Source organism: Cyprinus carpio, chromosome B4, assembly GCF_018340385.1.
Source record: "Cyprinus carpio isolate SPL01 chromosome B4, ASM1834038v1, whole genome shotgun sequence".
Classification (NCBI taxonomy): Eukaryota; Metazoa; Chordata; class Actinopteri; order Cypriniformes; family Cyprinidae; genus Cyprinus; species Cyprinus carpio.
Genome location: NC_056600.1, coordinates 19,283,432 through 19,301,331, shown reverse-complemented (window position 1 = coordinate 19,301,331; position 17,900 = coordinate 19,283,432). Strand labels below are relative to the sequence as shown.

General features: G+C 35.1%; 1 protein-coding gene across 2 annotated transcripts; it reads left to right on the top strand.

Moving 5' to 3' along the window:
• The first annotated feature begins 2,706 nt into the window (after positions 1-2,706).
• LOC109096602 (solute carrier organic anion transporter family member 1C1-like) lies at positions 2,707-16,268 on the top strand. 2 transcript variants are annotated; one of them, XM_042722338.1, is made up of 15 exons: positions 2,707-2,847; positions 3,814-3,870; positions 5,296-5,436; positions 5,608-5,741; positions 5,872-5,993; positions 6,630-6,776; positions 8,595-8,693; positions 9,331-9,585; positions 9,694-9,858; positions 12,268-12,463; positions 12,682-12,847; positions 13,724-13,908; positions 14,263-14,327; positions 14,414-14,531; positions 15,647-16,268. In XM_042722338.1, exons 2-15 carry the CDS (start codon positions 3,820-3,822, stop codon positions 15,864-15,866), a joined length of 2,064 nt encoding a protein of 687 aa, XP_042578272.1. In that variant the 5' UTR covers positions 2,707-2,847; positions 3,814-3,819; the 3' UTR covers positions 15,867-16,268. The 2 variants fall into 2 exon arrangements, with proteins under 2 accessions (XP_042578272.1, XP_042578273.1); XM_042722339.1 differs by having other exon boundaries at positions 2,709-2,847; positions 3,622-3,870.
• The last annotated feature ends 1,632 nt before the right edge of the window (positions 16,269-17,900 follow it).

The following is a 17,900-nucleotide window of genomic DNA, read 5'->3' as shown; positions in this document are numbered from 1 at the left end:
GAATATAATTGTGAGGATACTACCTTTTCTAGTATCTTGGTGATGGACTGGCCTAGCTTAATCCCAGACACTGTAGCCAGGATGGACTCCAAAAACACCTTCTGCATGTGAGACAAATTGCTTTTCTTGGTGTTGAGCCTCAATCCCAGTCTCCGAAGATGCTCTTTTTTATTGTCAGATCTGACCTCCTTGCCCTAATCCAAGTTACTTGCAGGTCAGCCTTGTACACCTGCATTCCATATAAGCCTTACCCAACAGTGCAGATATTATTCGGCAGGGCTTAGTGGGAAGTGTCAGGGTTTTCAGGGATGATGCAATGTCATTGAGAGATAAGTTGCTTATGTCTCTTTAACCTCTTAAGCCGTGGCAACATCCCATAGCCGTTCTCTGAAATCATTCCCAAATCATCATAGTTTCAAGGTGATGGCCCACTTTTCCAGTGACCACGCACTCTTGAAAGGCTTCTTCAAAGGAAGAAGGAAAAAAGTAAGTAAACTAATAATACAGCTGCATTTATTAAAAATATATATTTTACTATATTTTAGAAATAGTATTATACTGTATTTTTGAAAAGTGTGATATATGTATTTTTCATTGAGTAATAAAAAATTCAAAAGAACTCACTTATTTGATTTAGAAATCTTATAAATTAACATTTATATATACAGTATCTCACAGAAGTGAGTACACCCCTCACATTTTTGTAAATATTTTATTATATCTTTTCATGTGACAACACTGAATAAATGACACCTTGCTAAAGTGTAAAGTAGTGAGTGTACAGCTTGTATAACAGTATAAATTTGCTGTTCCCTCAAAATAACTCAACACATAGCCATTAATGTCTTAACTGCTGGCTACAAAAGTGAGTACACCCCTAAGTAAAAACAGGCACTCCTAATATCTGATTTTGCAGAACCTGATTTTACAGTCTGCTTATTTTCAAATAACCTGGAAAATTATTTCAGAGACACATTGTTAAACAGACACCGAGCTGAATGTTGTAGTATCAAAGGCAAAGATTTGCCAAAAATTCCTTCCCTGACAAAAAGTCTTTTGGCCACCAGAGGGTATTGTCAGTCATTTTTCAACACAGGCAAAGTATTGGCAAATTATTTGGATCTTAGATAACGGTATGCATAACTATAGTGCAAAACCCTACATCAGAAAACTCTTTTTATTTAAAATTAATGGACCACAAATTTTGTGCAAAAGGAAATGATAAAATAAATTTGTTTTGGCTTGGAATAATTTATATGTGAAGGTATATATATGGAGAAGAAGGTGGAGGCTTTTAAGTCACATTTGATATGATAACCCCAAATGTGTGAACGTCTACATTTTGGGGCCATAATAATAGTTCAAAATATCCGTAATACTTATTTATATATATGATTATTTAAATAACAAGCTTGGCCAAATGTTTAGTGATTTGAAATTAGATCTGAATAATTTCAAACAGGTGTCTTGGAAATGTGACATTTTGTCTTGGATGAATTTAGCCTCATTGTCTACTTTAGTGTAGAACATAAATAATATTGTACAAAAGTTTAGTGCTTTATCTCTGATTGTACAAACCTTTTAGCTTGATGAATAATGAATCATGTCTTTTAGTCTTAATGGACAAAGTCAATGTAACATTTGCATATGTGGCCCCTGAGTTCAATACTTATGGTTTGTGGTGTCTTGCAGGTGGGTTCATACTAACGGGACACTGCAGCTTGAACAGAGTCACCAGTGCTGTAAGGAGAGAAGTTATGAGATGAGAGAAATCATGCTGACTTGCAGTAAAAACTCTCTGACCCACTTCACAAACAGACATGTCACAGGCTGTGAATGCCGGTTAAAGGTTAAGTTTACCTGACACACAAATGTATGAAAATGTAAGTTAATGTTACATGTGATTACCTTCAGTGTGTGTGTTGTTAAATATGCACAATTAATAATTAGCTGCTGATGTGTGGGATGATTTAGTTTCAAGCCAAACTAAAAAAATTCTGCCATTTGTACTTTTCATCATGTTTTAAGTGAATCAGCTTCATTGATTGTCAGTCATCTGTCTGTGCCAAAATCAATGCTTTTTCCTGTTTAAATAATAATCACTATATTATTTTGTTTTGCCATAAATCTACCATAATTATGTGCAATATATTTTATTCAGTTTGAACTGTTTTATATTTGCTGACCTTGCCACATAATGCCATGTCTTTGCTCTGAATGTGATTTCATGACCAAATCAAACTTGTAACCTGTTATCAGGAGTCAAGACCTCAGAGGCTTTTGTAATCCAATTTATGGATTCATAATTCTTAATCCTTTTTTAATTCAATAATAAAATAATTTAACACTTGTATGTTTTATTTTAAATGGTATTTTTGCATTAGTATGGATTTTTTTTTCTTCAGGATTATAATAATAATAATAACATTGTTGTAGCATTAACTTTATTATAATAATTAATATATTTTGGATAGATAAATACAAACATATGGATTATTAAATTGGAGTGAATGGTGACTTCACATGCACAGGAACTAGAGCAAATGTTTTCACTGTTAAATAAACTACACACAGTTTCCAGTGAGTCCCTTTTCACTGCAGCATTCCGTCTCTGTTTGTCCAAAGCATATGAGACAGCATTGGTCTGCTCTGTCCTCTGTACCTCTGAGAAACCCCAGCCCCCCTCCCTTGTTGTAGAGAAGTGATCTGTTAACATGATTACCAGATGGACATGATTGTTTGGTTACTGATTAGAGGAGCTGTTATAACACTGAATGATAAAGCCTTACCTGTGAGCAAAGTGCCAGAGTCCTCCATCCATTCTGAGGGACACAGGCAACAGACAAGGTATGTTTGATTTCTGTAGCTCTTACTGTCTGCCTTTTTGTCTTGTTTATAAAAAGATCCTGTTTTCATGTGTTGCAGAGATGATTTAGCTGTATTAATATGCATTGTATTCTGTTATACTCTGCACATAATCGGGGCTTTTTGTCACATCTGTGAATATTTTTAGTTGTATTTATTTATTACGTTTCTGTAAAAGCTTGGCCAGTCTGGCATTATATGGCTTATTATGTGCTTTTCATCAAAAATAAAGAGTTGTGTTTTTATATAAAATACAAATGGTAGCATACAAAGAAATGACACACCATTATTTTGTCAACACTGTATATGTATATATAATATTTAAAAATAAATATTATTTAAGTGATAACTTTCCCCAAACTGACATTTATGCAAACAATTCAATATTGATCCCATTTGCACTTTTCATTTAAAATTTCATTCAATATAATACATTTCATTATATTGTTGATCTTTGCCTAACTCCATATCTGTGCAATTTTATTGAGTTCAAAACCTTTTTTGTAACAACTTGTGGCAACGAGCCCTGGTCCAAACACTTATTTTCTTTTGCCAAACATTGCTAAAACAAATCAGTTTTTTTTTTAATCTTTTCTTTTGTTACTTTCTTAAAAAAAAAAAAAAAAACATTCCCCACATTACGTTTCATTGTCTTCAGCATCAAACCAACATCATCAAAGTTTGCCTTGCTGTCCATGATTCTTGAAAACTTTGATTTTTTTTTTTTTTTTTTTTCAAACACCCTTCCTCTTGCAGGAAATGTGGTGCAATTTCTGAATCCACTCTCAGCTCCACCCTCAGGGGTCTTTCCCCTCAGATGATGTTTTCTTACTCCCATGAACAATGGACCCTGCTGTTTGCACGACAATAACGTGATGCTGTACATAATGATCCTGGAGTTAACACGCTCTGCACTGCTCTGTCATCTGTCATTCATATTGTTTCCAGGGCATCATGAGTGTGGAAAAGAAGACGCCACAAGAGCCATGCTGCTCCAAATTAAAGGTAATTTTGACTTATCTTCTCCTGCTTTTAAGTTTCTTGTTTACATTGGCCCATTATAATCAAAGACATGAACTTGATAACAGCTCATTTAATCCCATCACTATGCAATTACTTTCTATTGGCTTTCTATATATATATATATATATATATATATCACCATTTACTTACCTTCATGTTATTCCAAGGTTTGACCTTCTTCAGTTCCATTTTTGGTCTTCTTTCTTCTGTGGAAAACAAAAGAAGATATTTAGAAGAATATTCCCGCACAATGAAAATCAATGGGGTTAAAAAAAAAAAACCTTAATTAACTGCACAAATATTAGTCAATCCATGGGGATCTTCCCATTCCAAAACAATATTCTACTAGGAATTTTCCTGACCTTATCGCCTAAAGAAAATGAGTCTCTAGAAGGTCAAGGTTTGGAGCAGAGTCACAGTTTTAGTGGCAGTTGATGATTAGTGTACTTCCTTTTATGTAAACAAATCAATTGCACGGCTTCTGACCCAAACTACAACTTTAATAGTTAACTCATGTAACGTGAACATACAATGGCAATCTGATGGTAGTACAAATAGTGAGAAAATGGTTTTACTACTCAGCAAAATGTGGGTTAAACATCTGTGTAATGTGTCACTGCTAAGCCTATCTGTCTAGTGTTGAATAAGTAGTGAATTCAGTATTTTCACTTATATTATGATAAGAACAATGATAAGGACACATCTCTTCATTAACAAAGTCATTTGTATTTTTTTTAATGGGCAACCTGTGAGTGATTGTCATTGGTTCCACAAAACTATTTATAAAAAAATACTTCAGTTTGATTCAGTTTTGGTATACAGCCATAGGATAAGATTATTATGTCATCACTGGTCAAACTGGTTTGTTGGCTTGTTTTAGGGGGCACTTTCAGGTGGTCAGCTGAAGATCAGACTGGAAAGACCAACCTACACCAACTCAGTCCATCTTAAATTATCTAAGAACTAGTTTAGACTTGTTTAAGATTAATAGGATTTAACAAAGTTCAAAAAATGTCCTAATGGAACACAAAATAACATACAAAATAACACTAATGGAAATTCATATCTATTTCACAATTTGGTGAATTGGTACATTCGTATGTAAATCTCATTAGTATGTTTTCATATGATCTACTCAAGCTTCGCATACAGAGATTGGGTTGAAATACCATAACAAGCCATTAATATAGCATGTCTCAAAACAGCATATAAAAAATTAGCGACCACTCTGAATACCCTAAAAACAGCTTAGCAACATGTTAGGGACCACTCAAAATAGCATTAAAATGGTGACTTTGTGAAAAATATAGTTTTGTGTATAAAATCATTTTGGGTTTTAGTTACATGTATTGTTAACCACATGTTTGTTTGTTTGTGTGTGTGCGTGTGTGTGTGTGTGTTCTTCAGATGTTTTTGGCTGCCATGTGTTTTGTGTACTTTGCCAAAGCATTTCAGGGCAGCTACATGAAGAGCTCTATCACACAGATTGAGAGACGTTTTGACATTCCAAGCTCACTGATTGGATTAATTGATGGAAGTTTTGAAGTTGGTGAGAAAAAAAAAAAAAAAAACATACACCTTCATACATTTTATTTTCTAAAAATCATACTTTTACATCTAAATCATGTATTTTCATATGAAATCACATTGCAATTCATATGAAATAATCATCTTCTCAAAATCTGTGATTTCAATAAGATACCATTTTTTGTTCGTTTCGGTAATCTTTTGGTAATAGCTTTTGTGAGTTACTTTGGTGCAAAGCTTCATAGACCACGACTCATAGGAGCTGGATGTTTAATTATGGCCATGGGATCCTTCATTACTGCGGCACCACATTTCTTCCAAGGACTGTAAGTTTAACTGGTCATCTACTCTTTAAACCCCTTTAGTTACCATATTTATGTCAACAAGGATATGTTTCTAGATTCAAATAATAAGACAAATAATAATATGTGCCAAATACGCGTTTGTTTTCCACAGGTACAAATACGAGACAACAGTGTCACATTTCTCTGCCTCTAATGGTACAGAGAGTATTCTACCATGCTTAACCAATGGGAGTCTTGCACAAGATGAAATTCCCACAGTGGAAATTCAAGCAGGTAAGTTGTTCAACCCTTAACCTGACCCTGAGAATTACCTCAGATAAGATATTAAACCAAAGGGCTACTGCAACCCTGTTTTTTTTTAATAAACCGATGGCCTTCATAGGATTTGATAAATATCCTCTCCAATTAAGTTTCTTCTTCCAAAAAATCCAATATAAAATCTAATAACAGAAATGTGAGATAATGGGTGAATGTTTGGGAGATATTTCACCTCATATATCATTTTTAATTTTGCACAATAGAAGTTTCCCATTTACTCTTCTCATTTTTTGGGTGATAACCCAGATATATACATTTTGTTGTAAGATTTACTATAAAACTGTCATGCACATTAGTAAGAAATGACAAATGAAAACTTTTTCAACTTAGAGAAAGTTGAAAAAGTTGAGTTGTGGAATCATTTGTCATGTTTGGCTTGTAATATGATTGTGCTACCCCCTGCACCATTGATCTGTCACTCTAGTTTGCTTATTTAGCTTCTCATTTCTGAACTTTGAACTTTGGGAAGCTTAAATCATACACTTGAAATTTACAAAAGTAGACTTTGTTCTGTTATTGAGATGGTGATATTGTAGTGTATTACACAGTCGTGTGTGGAGTTGTTCATTTGTGGTGCTTTTGTTTTTGTAGAATGTGAGAAAGCAGCCAGTTCCTCCTTGTGGCTCTATGTGTTTCTTGGGAACATGCTTCGTGGGGTAGGAGAGACACCTGTCATGCCCCTTGGGTTGTCTTATCTAGATGATTTTTCAAGGGAGGAAAACACTGCTCTTTACATGGGTATGATTGATTATCAGTTTTAATAATTATATTACCAATTCTGGCATACATTCAAGCCTATTACTGTCCTACTAGTTACACTTCAACCCCATTAGATGTCAAAACGCACCAGTTTCACTTTTACAATTTTATCTTGATTGCTTATTTTACTTACTGATTGTTATTATATTATATATTTGCAGATAATATTATATTATATATATATATATATATATATATATATATATATATATATATATATATATATATATATATATATATATATATATATATATAAAGAGCCACTTGTATTCATTTAAAGAGTGCACTTTCATAACTGTTTCTTAAGACACTGAAGTACACTTTTAAAATGCTTTAAGTGTACTTTAAAGTGCACTCTTTTAACATACTTAAAAGGATAGTTCATCCAAAAATGAAAATTTTATGTTTATCTGCTTAAACCTAGGGCATCCAAGATGAAGGTGACTTTGTTTCTTCAGTAGAACACAAACTAAGATTTTTAACTCAATCAGTTGCAGTCTTTCAGTCGTATAATGTAAGTGGATGGGAATCACGGCTTTGAGAGTCATAAAACATACACAAACAAAACCAAATTAAACCCTGCGGCTCGTGACGATACACTGATGTGTAAAGACACAAAAAAATCAGTCCGTGCAAGAAACTGAACAGTATTTATATAGTTTTTTACCTCTGATTTTCACCGCAATGTCTGAACTGTCCTCAGTGCATTCACGTCTTTTTCTTCAGCCTGCGCATGTGGCCATATAATGTAAGTGGATGGGAATCACGGCTTTGAGAGACATAAAACATACACAAACAAAACCAAATTAAACCCTGCAGCTTGTGACAATACACTGATGTATAAAGACACAAGATGATAGTTTATTTCCTCTGATTTTCACCTCAATGTCTGAACTGTCCTGAGCACGTTAGGGTCTTTTTCTTCTTCTTGCTTTACAGCAGATCGCAGACTTATAAGTGCATTACCGCCACCTATCTTAATGGACCATTGACACTCCTAATTGAGACTGTAGATAGAGTGTCAATGGTCCATTTGAGAAATAGGTGCCGGAAATGCACTTATAAGTCTGCGATCTGCTGTAAAGCAAGAAGAAGAAAAAGACCCTAACGTGCTCAGGACAGTTCAGACATTGAGGTGAAAATCAGAGGAAAAAAAAATATAATTTTGTGTCTTTATACATCAATGTATCATCACAAGCTGCAGGGTTTAATTTTGTTTTGTTTGTGTATGTTTTATGTCTCTCAAAGCCGTGATTCCCACCACTTACATTATATGGCTGACAGACTGCAACGGTTTGAGTTAAAAATCTCTATTTGTGTTCTACTGAAGAAACAAAGTCACCTACATCTTGGATGCCCCGGGGGTAAGCAGATAAACATCAAATTTAAATTTTTGAGTGAACTATCCCTTTAAGCATTTGTAAAGTACTTGATTATAATTTTAACAGTAGTGTGTTATTTGATATTAAATTTAAAGTTGATATATTTTGAATGTTACAAAAGTGTCATTAAATTTATTTATTTACATTTTTCATCATGTTAATAAGAAATTGAAAATTAGGATGTGTGTAGGGGGAGGTGGGGTTTAACTGTCATGAATATAATGTCATGCAAAAATAAAAAAAAGAAAAGAAAATGTGAGAAATATTATGCAAAAATTTATTTTTATTTTATTTTATTTTATTTTATTTTGGAACGAAATATGATTTGGGCATGTTCTCTCCTACTCTTTCTCTTATTAAGATGATGTCAGTGTGCATTTTTGTAGTGATTGTTTTTTATTGATTTTTTTCTCAGCTCTCATACAGACTGTGGGAATAATGGGGCCTATGTTTGGATTCATGTTAGGATCTTTCTGTGCCAAGCTCTACGTGGACATAGGAGCAGTGGACTTAGGTATTCACCTGTTTAACCAGTGTACTGTACTGTATATTGCAAACCTATTTTTGTAGCCATTAACTGATAATGGCTCTTTGCTCTAGACTGATCTTACATATGATTATCCCTAGGCTCATGGTCAGAAAATATGGGAAGAAAATATATAAAACACAAAATTATGTTATTTTGTAAATTTCTAGAAAACATTCCCAGCAACCTTTCTTAACGTGTTTGATGTATACAAAGTAGCCTTTGTACCTTCAGTTTTACCATATCATAGTTACTTGTTGCATGTGAATTATGTGAAAAGTGGATGTTTGTCTTATACTCTAATCGACTGGCTCAGTTCACTTGACTTCTACTAAGTAGGTTCAAAAGTTAAACTTTGAAAAAGCACTCTGTTTAACAAAGAAGATTTCAGATAATATGTCTGCAGTAACATATCATTACCTGAAGTTAGTGTAGATCATCACTGTTAATGAATGACATGACTTTATGATAACTAGTCCTTTGTTTAACTGGCTGACTCAGTTACCCTTTGACATAAGGGGTCTTCGTTCATACTGTTTGTTGGAATTTCAAATTATAAATTATTTTGCTGTGGCTGATTAATGAACAGAATGTGGATGTCTGTTTGTTTTTTTTTGTTTTTTAGATACCATTTCCATCAACCACAAAGATTCACGTTGGGTTGGTGCCTGGTGGCTTGGCTTTTTGTTAACTGGTGGAGTGATGTTACTGGCTGGAATTCCATTTTGGTTCCTTCCCAAGTCTCTTCCTAAGCAGGGTGAGACTGAATCTGAGAAAAAATTTAATGAGGGCGAGCAGGACTGTTTCATTCCCGACAACAACAAGCACAGTAATGCTCCTGACAAACCAGCTCCGGTCACCATGGCAGCTCTGGCTAAAGGTGTGCATTTCATCAAATATTTGATTTTTCACTCATAACATTTGGTCAAGATATTGAGCATACATGACCCTTGAACTTACTTACAATCATCTTCTTGATATTTTCTAGATTTTCTGCCATCACTGAAAAAACTCTTCAGCAACCAGATTTACCTGCTCCTTGTATGCACTGCATTTGTGCAAGTCAATGGTTTTATAGGAATGATCACATTTAAGCCAAAGTTTATGGAGCAAATTTATGGCCAGTCAGCATCAAAGGCCATTTTTTTTATAGGTAGGTTTACATTTATTGCATTTATTTTTGTCTGTTTAATATAAATTTTCAGATTGTTTAAAGACACATAGCGATGTCATTCTACAAAACTAGTGTCAGTTGTGTCCCTCTTATTCATGTATATAAAATAATAATTTTCACAAAAAATTAGCTGATGTCAAAAAAAAAAAAAAAAAAAAAAAAAAAAGCTTGTCCACAGCCCGAGTTTGTAAATATCCATCACTACTGTATATTTTTGCTTTGCCAAAGTGATGGCATCCACTAGCGAGCAGGTTAACCTTGTTTGGAGACAGCCTTTCCCTTCTGCTGACCCCCAATGCTGACAAAAGGCTGCTCAGAGCTTCTAAAGTTCTACGTGTGGTCTCTGTAAATGCATTTCTGTGTCATGGTCACACTCTGTGCAAGGGATGGGTCTGCCTCCTCCAAAGGTAGCACTTGCAAGTTCAAGAAAGGAATAGTGGGAACTCCAGGCTGGGGTCTCAAGATTATGAGGTGATCATGGTAAGGAGTGCTGTCCTCAGAGACAGGAATTTAAACTAAACTGACTTTAGTAACTCAAAGTGAGCTCTATCCAGAAAGGAGATCCCAAATTGAGATCCTAAGAGAGGACAAGGCACAGCCTAGGAGGATTTAACCTTTTTGTACCTCTCAGGAACCTGATGATCAGGTCGTTTCTACAGACCTGCCATCCACTGCATTGTGATGTGCTGTTTATAGCAGCAACATGCATTTACAAGGTGGAGTGGGACAACACTGATTGGGCATCTCCGGGGGTCTTCTCAGCAAGAAGAACACCACTCAGGGAACAGATTCCACTTTCAGGGCATAAGCCTGCCAAGTAGAGGGGGCTCTGGCATAAGTGATAGTGGCTATCCCTGCTTGTGACAATCCACTTAAGTCTTCCGTGTCCCATCCAGGAGCCCACTGACTGGGCATGCTTTTTCATGAGACACACAATCATGTTGACAGAGTCCAACTCCATACTGAAAAAAAGAGATGCTCTGCATTGAGGAGAGCTTGCTCTTCTTCCAGTTGACCCAAAGATTACAACAGATCCCAAGAGTGAGCTAGAATGAGCCAGTTGTCAAAATAGTTGAAAATATGAATGCTCACTGCCCTTAATGGGGCAAGGGCACCCATAGCTACTTTGGTGAAGATGAGGAAAGAAAGGGACAATGCAAAGGACTATTTGAGGACTATTTGAGGACTCTGTATGCATGACCCTCAAAAGCAAACCGAAGTAAGGGTCTGTATTGAGGCAAGATCGAGAAGTACGCATGTTTCAGGCCGAACACTGCAAACCAATCTTGGGGCAGTATGCATGTGAGAATGTGCTTCTGCATTAACATCTTGAAAGGGAGCTTGTGTGGTGCAGGCTCTATTGCGTCGTTAAACTCCTAGACCCCTTACGAGCAGGACCAAAGGGACAATCGATGCAACCGACAGCAAGGGGGAGCACTGGGGCCTAACTCGGGAGACAATACATCCCAAAGTAGAGGGGGTGTGTGGGAGGTAGCACTTTCCTGGCTTCCTGGACCCATGAGGGACTGGCTAGAGACACATGAGGAAACAGTGTTTCCTTGAGGTGTGAGCTTTTGGCTTATTGGAAATAGGGAGGACAAGGCTGGGAGTAAGGAAGTGTAACATTGCTGACTGCCAGACAGCATTGAGTACAACAAAGGCAACAAAAGGCCTCTTCTGTGGCAAGGAGCATTGTTGTCACCACCTCCTGGGAAAGATCAATCCCTTCCATCTCTGGATTGCCCCTATCTGGACTGCTTTTCCATCTGTCTGGCTTAGTGTGAGAGAACACTGCAGGTTTGGTGGAGACTCAAGCCTGATGTTCTCAGCTGCCTGGGAAAGCATGGCTTTCAACTCAGGGTCAGACTCTGATTTTGCAACCACCCCAGAAGGGGGAAGCTTAGCCAAGTTGTCATCTTGTTAGGACTCTTGTCCCTTCTTCCTTTGGAAATCTACAAACATTGTTTCAGCATGTTTAGGGCCCAAACCTAAAAGACCGCGATCTTGACCATCAGAGAAGGTCAGGAAACAACTGCATCCAGAAACACACAGACAAAACAACATCTTTAAAATGATGCACTCCCCATCTTCCTCTCTTAGGGAAACTGCTCTTTTGTGCCAAAGCCCCCAGGGGTATCGCAGCACTAAACTATGCTCTGTCAACCCTGTTACTGTTCAGAAGGCAGAATCATGTTCAATACAATTTATGAATTTACGGAATGTTTCCATGGAATGTTTCAAATCTTTTAAAGTGTATTTAAAAGTGAAATAAAATGTGTTATGTTGTGACATAAATCAACATAAATCAAAATATCTAAATAAAAAAATTATCTAATAAAAAAAATTATATAAATAAATAAAAAAGGTAACCATCTTTGGTCTTTCCAGGCATTATGAATCTACCAGCTGTGGCTTTGGGAATTGTCACCGGTGGGTTTATAATGAAGAAGTTCAAACTGAATGTTCTCGGAGCAACTAAGATCTGCATTGGAACATCTCTTCTGGCTTTCTTTACGATGCTTATTCAGTATTTCCTGCAGTGTGACAACACACAAGTGCCAGGACTTACATTGTCATATCAAGGGTAAACACTCCAAAAAACAGTAATACAGTTTATTGTGTTGTTTATCATATATGTAATTTTTTTCTGGCATCTTTTTAATGGAATTGTATCTTTTTTTTCCTTTTTTTTAATGGAACTATGTTCTGTTTGGGTCTTAGATGCCACATTCATTTTTAATGCCAATAAGTGTAATTAAACTGAATTTTAAGTGGTTTAATTATTCAGTGTATTTCTAATAGGGTTCCACAGGTGTCCTATCAGCAGAATACGCTAATTTCTCCATGTAACATGGGTTGCTCCTGCTCTCTGAAACATTGGGATCCCATATGTGCCAGCAATGGCTTGACCTATGCCTCCCCCTGCCTTGCTGGCTGCCAAAGCTCCACTGGTGATGGCAAGAATATGGTAAGCTATTCTTTCCAGACATCTACATGCCTGCTGCTAAATCAGTTTTGCCAACAGACTTCTTTGCATATATAGTTTTTTCTTTTTATTTATTTATTTTTATTTTGTTATTGTGATAAACAAAATCTCTCTGTATAAGCAGAGATACATTTGAGTAGACAAAACATAAGAAACCAATGTGAAACTGCAGTCATGTAACATATGTTTGCTTGTAAAACAGATTTTAGCCATCAAGATTTGTTTGGATTATAGACCATGGGCTTAGAAATAGTTGTATTTTGTATGTTTCTGGTTAATGGCATTTGTTTCATCAATAAAAAAGCCAGCTCAGAAGCAGAGAAAATAATTATATTTAGATTTTTGTTTTCTTCTTGAATCCTTAGGGTCCAAAAATCTGAGACCACCAGTGATGCTGTTCACCAAAAAAAAAAAAAAAAAAATAAAATAAAAAAAAAAAATATATAATATAATAAAAATTAGAATAAAAATGTACTAAAAAAAAAATATATTTCATTTTAAATATGTTTAGGTATTTACTATGTGCCCCTTTTGACAGTAGCTCTCGAGCTGCCTTGGATCAGTTTAAGTAAACCTGATGATCAATGTAATGCCAGCATAATTTGTGAACGTTCCAAAGAGCATGTTGTGTGCTTCAATGAAATCTGACCTTTTGTACAAAAAAAAAAAAAAAAAAAAAACCTTGTGACCATGGTTTGCTTACATTTGATTACTGACCTGCAGTCAGTGTTAAATATTTGTTTAACCTAAAGTTCTTCATTTAAATATCCAAAATCCTAAAACTTTTTAGTCAGACCTTTAAACCCTACTGCATTTGCTGGTGTTTTAGTAGTTGACACAATCTGACTCTTTTCAAAGGTATTCCACAACTGCACCTGTGTTGGAGATTCGCCTTTCCCATATGCAAACATGTCAGCAGTGCTGGGCCAGTGCCCTCGCAAGAGTGATTGTGACTACATGTTTAAGGTCTACATGGCGGTGACAGTTATTGGTGCCTTTCTCTCGGCTTGTGGGGCCACACCAGGTTACATTATTCTACTCAGGTAATGCATCTCCCCAAAAGTGCAAATAATAATAATAATAATAATAATAATAAAAAAAAAAAATACCTTTGAGAGACTTAAATGTCTTTAAGGAATTTTATGTAATACAGTATGCTGGTCATTTTTTGTGCCTACAGTATTTATCCTCATGACACAATAACATGTTTCTTTATTGGTATATGCAGTGGTATTGACTTAAGTCAAGTACTAATATACTTCCACACTAATAGAATCAGGGACACAAAACAAAATTAAATTCTGTCTTATGGTGTGAGAAGCTGGTTTAATATTGGGTTTAAAAATGTATATATATATATATGTAAATATATGTCCTCATGACTGCTCTTTTCTTAGATCCATAAATCCAGAACTAAAATCTTTGGCTCTTGGTATTTATACTTTGATTGTTCGGACTCTGGGTAAGAAGATATCTTTCTTTCTCAACACAAGATTATTAAACAACAGAAAAAAAGCTATCTTTAGTTGATCTGAGAAACTTTTCTAGGTGGCATTCCCCCTCCAGTTTATTTTGGAGCCTTTATTGACAGGACCTGTCTGAAATGGGGCACAAAACAATGTGGAGGGAGAGGAGCGTGTCGTATCTATGATTCTGGTGCCTTCAGGTTAGTAAACTTACACTGGCACTTGCACATATTCAACATTTTCATTCACACTTTTCCAAAATAATGCCGTTAGTCATAAAAAAAAAAAAAAAAATAATTTGTTAGATAGTCCAATATGTCTAAGTAATGTCTGTATAAAGGCCCATTCACACCAAGATCGATAAGTATAAAGATAACAATAAAGATATAGTTGTAAAAATCGTTCTCAATATAAAAGAATAGCAGAGTCAACACCACAACTACAACGACAAAGGTACAGAGAAAAGTTATCATTTGAATCACTTTCAATTTTTTTTTCTAGCTGAAGAACTATAAAAACATAGACAGCCAATCAGAATCAATCTTGCAGTAACAAGCTCAAGAATTTAAAGCGGCAGACGCGCATGCGCTTAGAATAAACAGACGATATTGTTCGCTGGTGTGGATGCTAATCTTTATAGTTATCTATATAGTTATCGTTCTTGGTGTGAATGACCCACAGAGCCTCAGTAATTATGTAATGTAACAATTAAACATTTATATGTACTTAAATTTAATTTGATGTAAAGCTACTGTGACAAACAATAATCCTTGATCTTATTTGTTTGTGTTTGAAGAAAAATATAGGATAGGTACATGATGGCAAAGGTTATCTGAAGTCTTTCTCTGATTACATGCACGTTGCCACATGGACATTCGTCATAACTTTTTAAGGGGCAAAACACCAAAGTTGTATCATACCTTGATACAACTTGAGTGTTTTTGTTGTTGCAAAACTGCTTTGTTAATGAATGACCAGAATAATTCTCAGAATCGTTTGAAGGTCTCTTGTTCAAGTCCACTTGTGCCTCCATCAGCTCAAAATTTAACTTTTCTGCAACTCTATAACATTTGGTGATACAAACACTGGTGGTGGTTGAGGAGAGACTGCCTCATGATTGTAAAGCGCTTTGGGTGTACAGCAATATACAATAAAGCGCTACAGTATATTTAAAAAAATGCCTTATTTAAAACCCTTTGTACTAGAAAAGATTTAATTACTGTCATGCTGACATTTTGTAGCCATGAAGTCTACAAAACTACATGCAAAACTTTCATATATATAGAGATTCTTTCTTTCTTTTTTTGTCCTACAGAAACGCTTTCTTGGGTCTTATTTATGGCCTATATTCCTTATCCTACATATTGTGGGGAGTCGTGTACATTAGACTGTCTCATCGTGAAAAGAAGCTTGCACTGAAGAACCAGTTAAAAACTCCAGAACAAGATGGCAATGGTGTTTCTGCAGGGAATGGCAATGCATCTTCAGCTATTGTAAAATGCGGTGAAAACGCAGACCAGGAGACCACTATCTGAAGTTATGCTTCCAAAGTCAAATGTGTGAATTGCAACAAAAAGTGTTAAAGCAGATTTCCATATTCATGTAAAATGTAAAGGTTTTGGCCATGAAACTGTGATAATTTGTACATTTATTGATTAGATATGCATATATTTGTATTTGTTATTTTTTACACATTTAAAGAACAACATTTAAGTAGTATCAGAACTAGAAAGTAATGTATAATAAAAAAAGAAAACATTAGTTATGGTTAATATGGTTCATCAGACCAGAACATCGTTACATAGAATTATCTGTTATCATGTCAGAACATTGTAAGCTCACTGTTTCATAAGAGTTACTTGTCATGTCATGATGATATACTTTGTGGTCACATATATCATCAAACTTTGTCATGTTTTGTATGTACAGTATATATATATATATATATACAGAGCTGAGTAGATTACTTATGAATTGTAATCAGTTACTGATTACAGATTACATGACAAAATTTGTAGTCAGTAATATAATCTCTTAGATTACACATTTTTTTGTAACGTAATCTGATTACTTTTGGATTACATTTAGATTACATTTGTGCTAACCCTTATTTGATATCACAAATAATGAATTAGCCTAATCTTGTGCTATTTTGACAGATAAAAATATATATATATATTCCAAAAAAATATATTTAATTCACCAACAAGAGCCACAATAGCTTCTTTTTCAAGTGCAGTGTATGGAAAGTTAATACTTAAAAAAATACTAACACTAATGTACCTTGCTGTTAGTGCTTGCTAGTAACACTGAATAAAACAAAATCACATCTTATGATTTTAAAGCATATTTACTTAGAATTAAGTAAATTTAGAAAACAGCTACATTACAAAAAAACAATATTGAAAAACATTAAATTAACAGCAATATCCCTGCTAGGTCAAATATAAAAAAAAAAAAAAAAAAAAAAAAAAAAAACACTGGAAGTGTATACGAATGTATCAATGAAAAAACATCAAACAATAGCTACATTGCAAACATGAATTCTGAAAAAGACTAAATTCACACAGAAATGACATTTCTATCCATCTCAAAACATTTTAAGTGCATAGTAACAATGAGGAAAGACACAAAACGATGTAGTACACATGCCAGACCAGCATGTGGCGCTGTAATTCTGCCGTAGAGACACATTAAGAATGGAGAAAACATGGACTATGCGCATAAACCTTGCGCTCGGTATACAAACGAACATGGAACAATACATTTATTAATTTGTGTTAATGTTAGTTAAAAAAAGACAATCGTTCAGTGTTTGTTAATGTTTTTGTGCTCTTACGTGACGTAGCGGTGTTTGACTAGGGGCGAGACGTGGGCTGATGACGTCATCGTTTCAGAAAATATACGGATTTGTGGTCCACATGAAAACGCAAAGGCGGCATTTTAGAATTTATCCACTCTGGGACCCAGTTTAAAAAATATCGGTTTCACTCTCCCAAAACGCCGGATCTGTGTGGACGAAAACAACTATACGATACAAAATTTATGCGTATACAGTGAAACGCGTCTCCGTGTGTGGATGGGGCCTTGAAGTGCATAAGGCAGTAGCAATGAGAAAATGAAATGAAAATCCCAGCAATAACTTTGCTAGTCAAAGATTTCCGTGGACAGCAAATTATCCGTGGTAGGCAGATCTTACACTGAACAGAGACATTGACTTTCTTTAAAAATGAAATTATGTCTGTACATCCAGTGATTAAAGGCTGCTTTACCCGCTATTTTCCATTATCTTTTTGCATATTTTTCTGAGCGCGATTCTGACATCCCTCCCCCTCTCCGCCGAAAAACTTGAAGAATCACGAACGTATATAAGCGGCAGGTTTTTAGGAAAAAAATATAAACGTTAAAAAAAGGAAATTTAGGAGAATCAATTAATTTGTGAACAACTTATTACCATTGTGTAAATAATATGTAATCATGTAATCCATAAAAAAGTACAGTAGTCTGATTACGAGTATTTTAAAAAGTAGTTTACTCTAATTACAAGTACTTGAGATTTGGAATCTGAT

Bases quoted from the DNA above. Each gene is read 5' to 3' on its own strand.
- LOC109096602 (XM_042722338.1), top strand. From the start codon at position 3,820: ATGAGTGTGGAAAAGAAGACGCCACAAGAGCCATGCTGCTCCAAATTA. The intron at 3,871-5,295 runs GTAATTTTGACT...TGTGTTCTTCAG, and splicing joins CATGCTGCTCCAAATTAAAG to ATGTTTTTGGCTGCCATGTG. The intron at 12,464-12,681 runs GTAAACACTCCA...TATTTCTAATAG, and splicing joins CTTACATTGTCATATCAAGG to GGTTCCACAGGTGTCCTATC.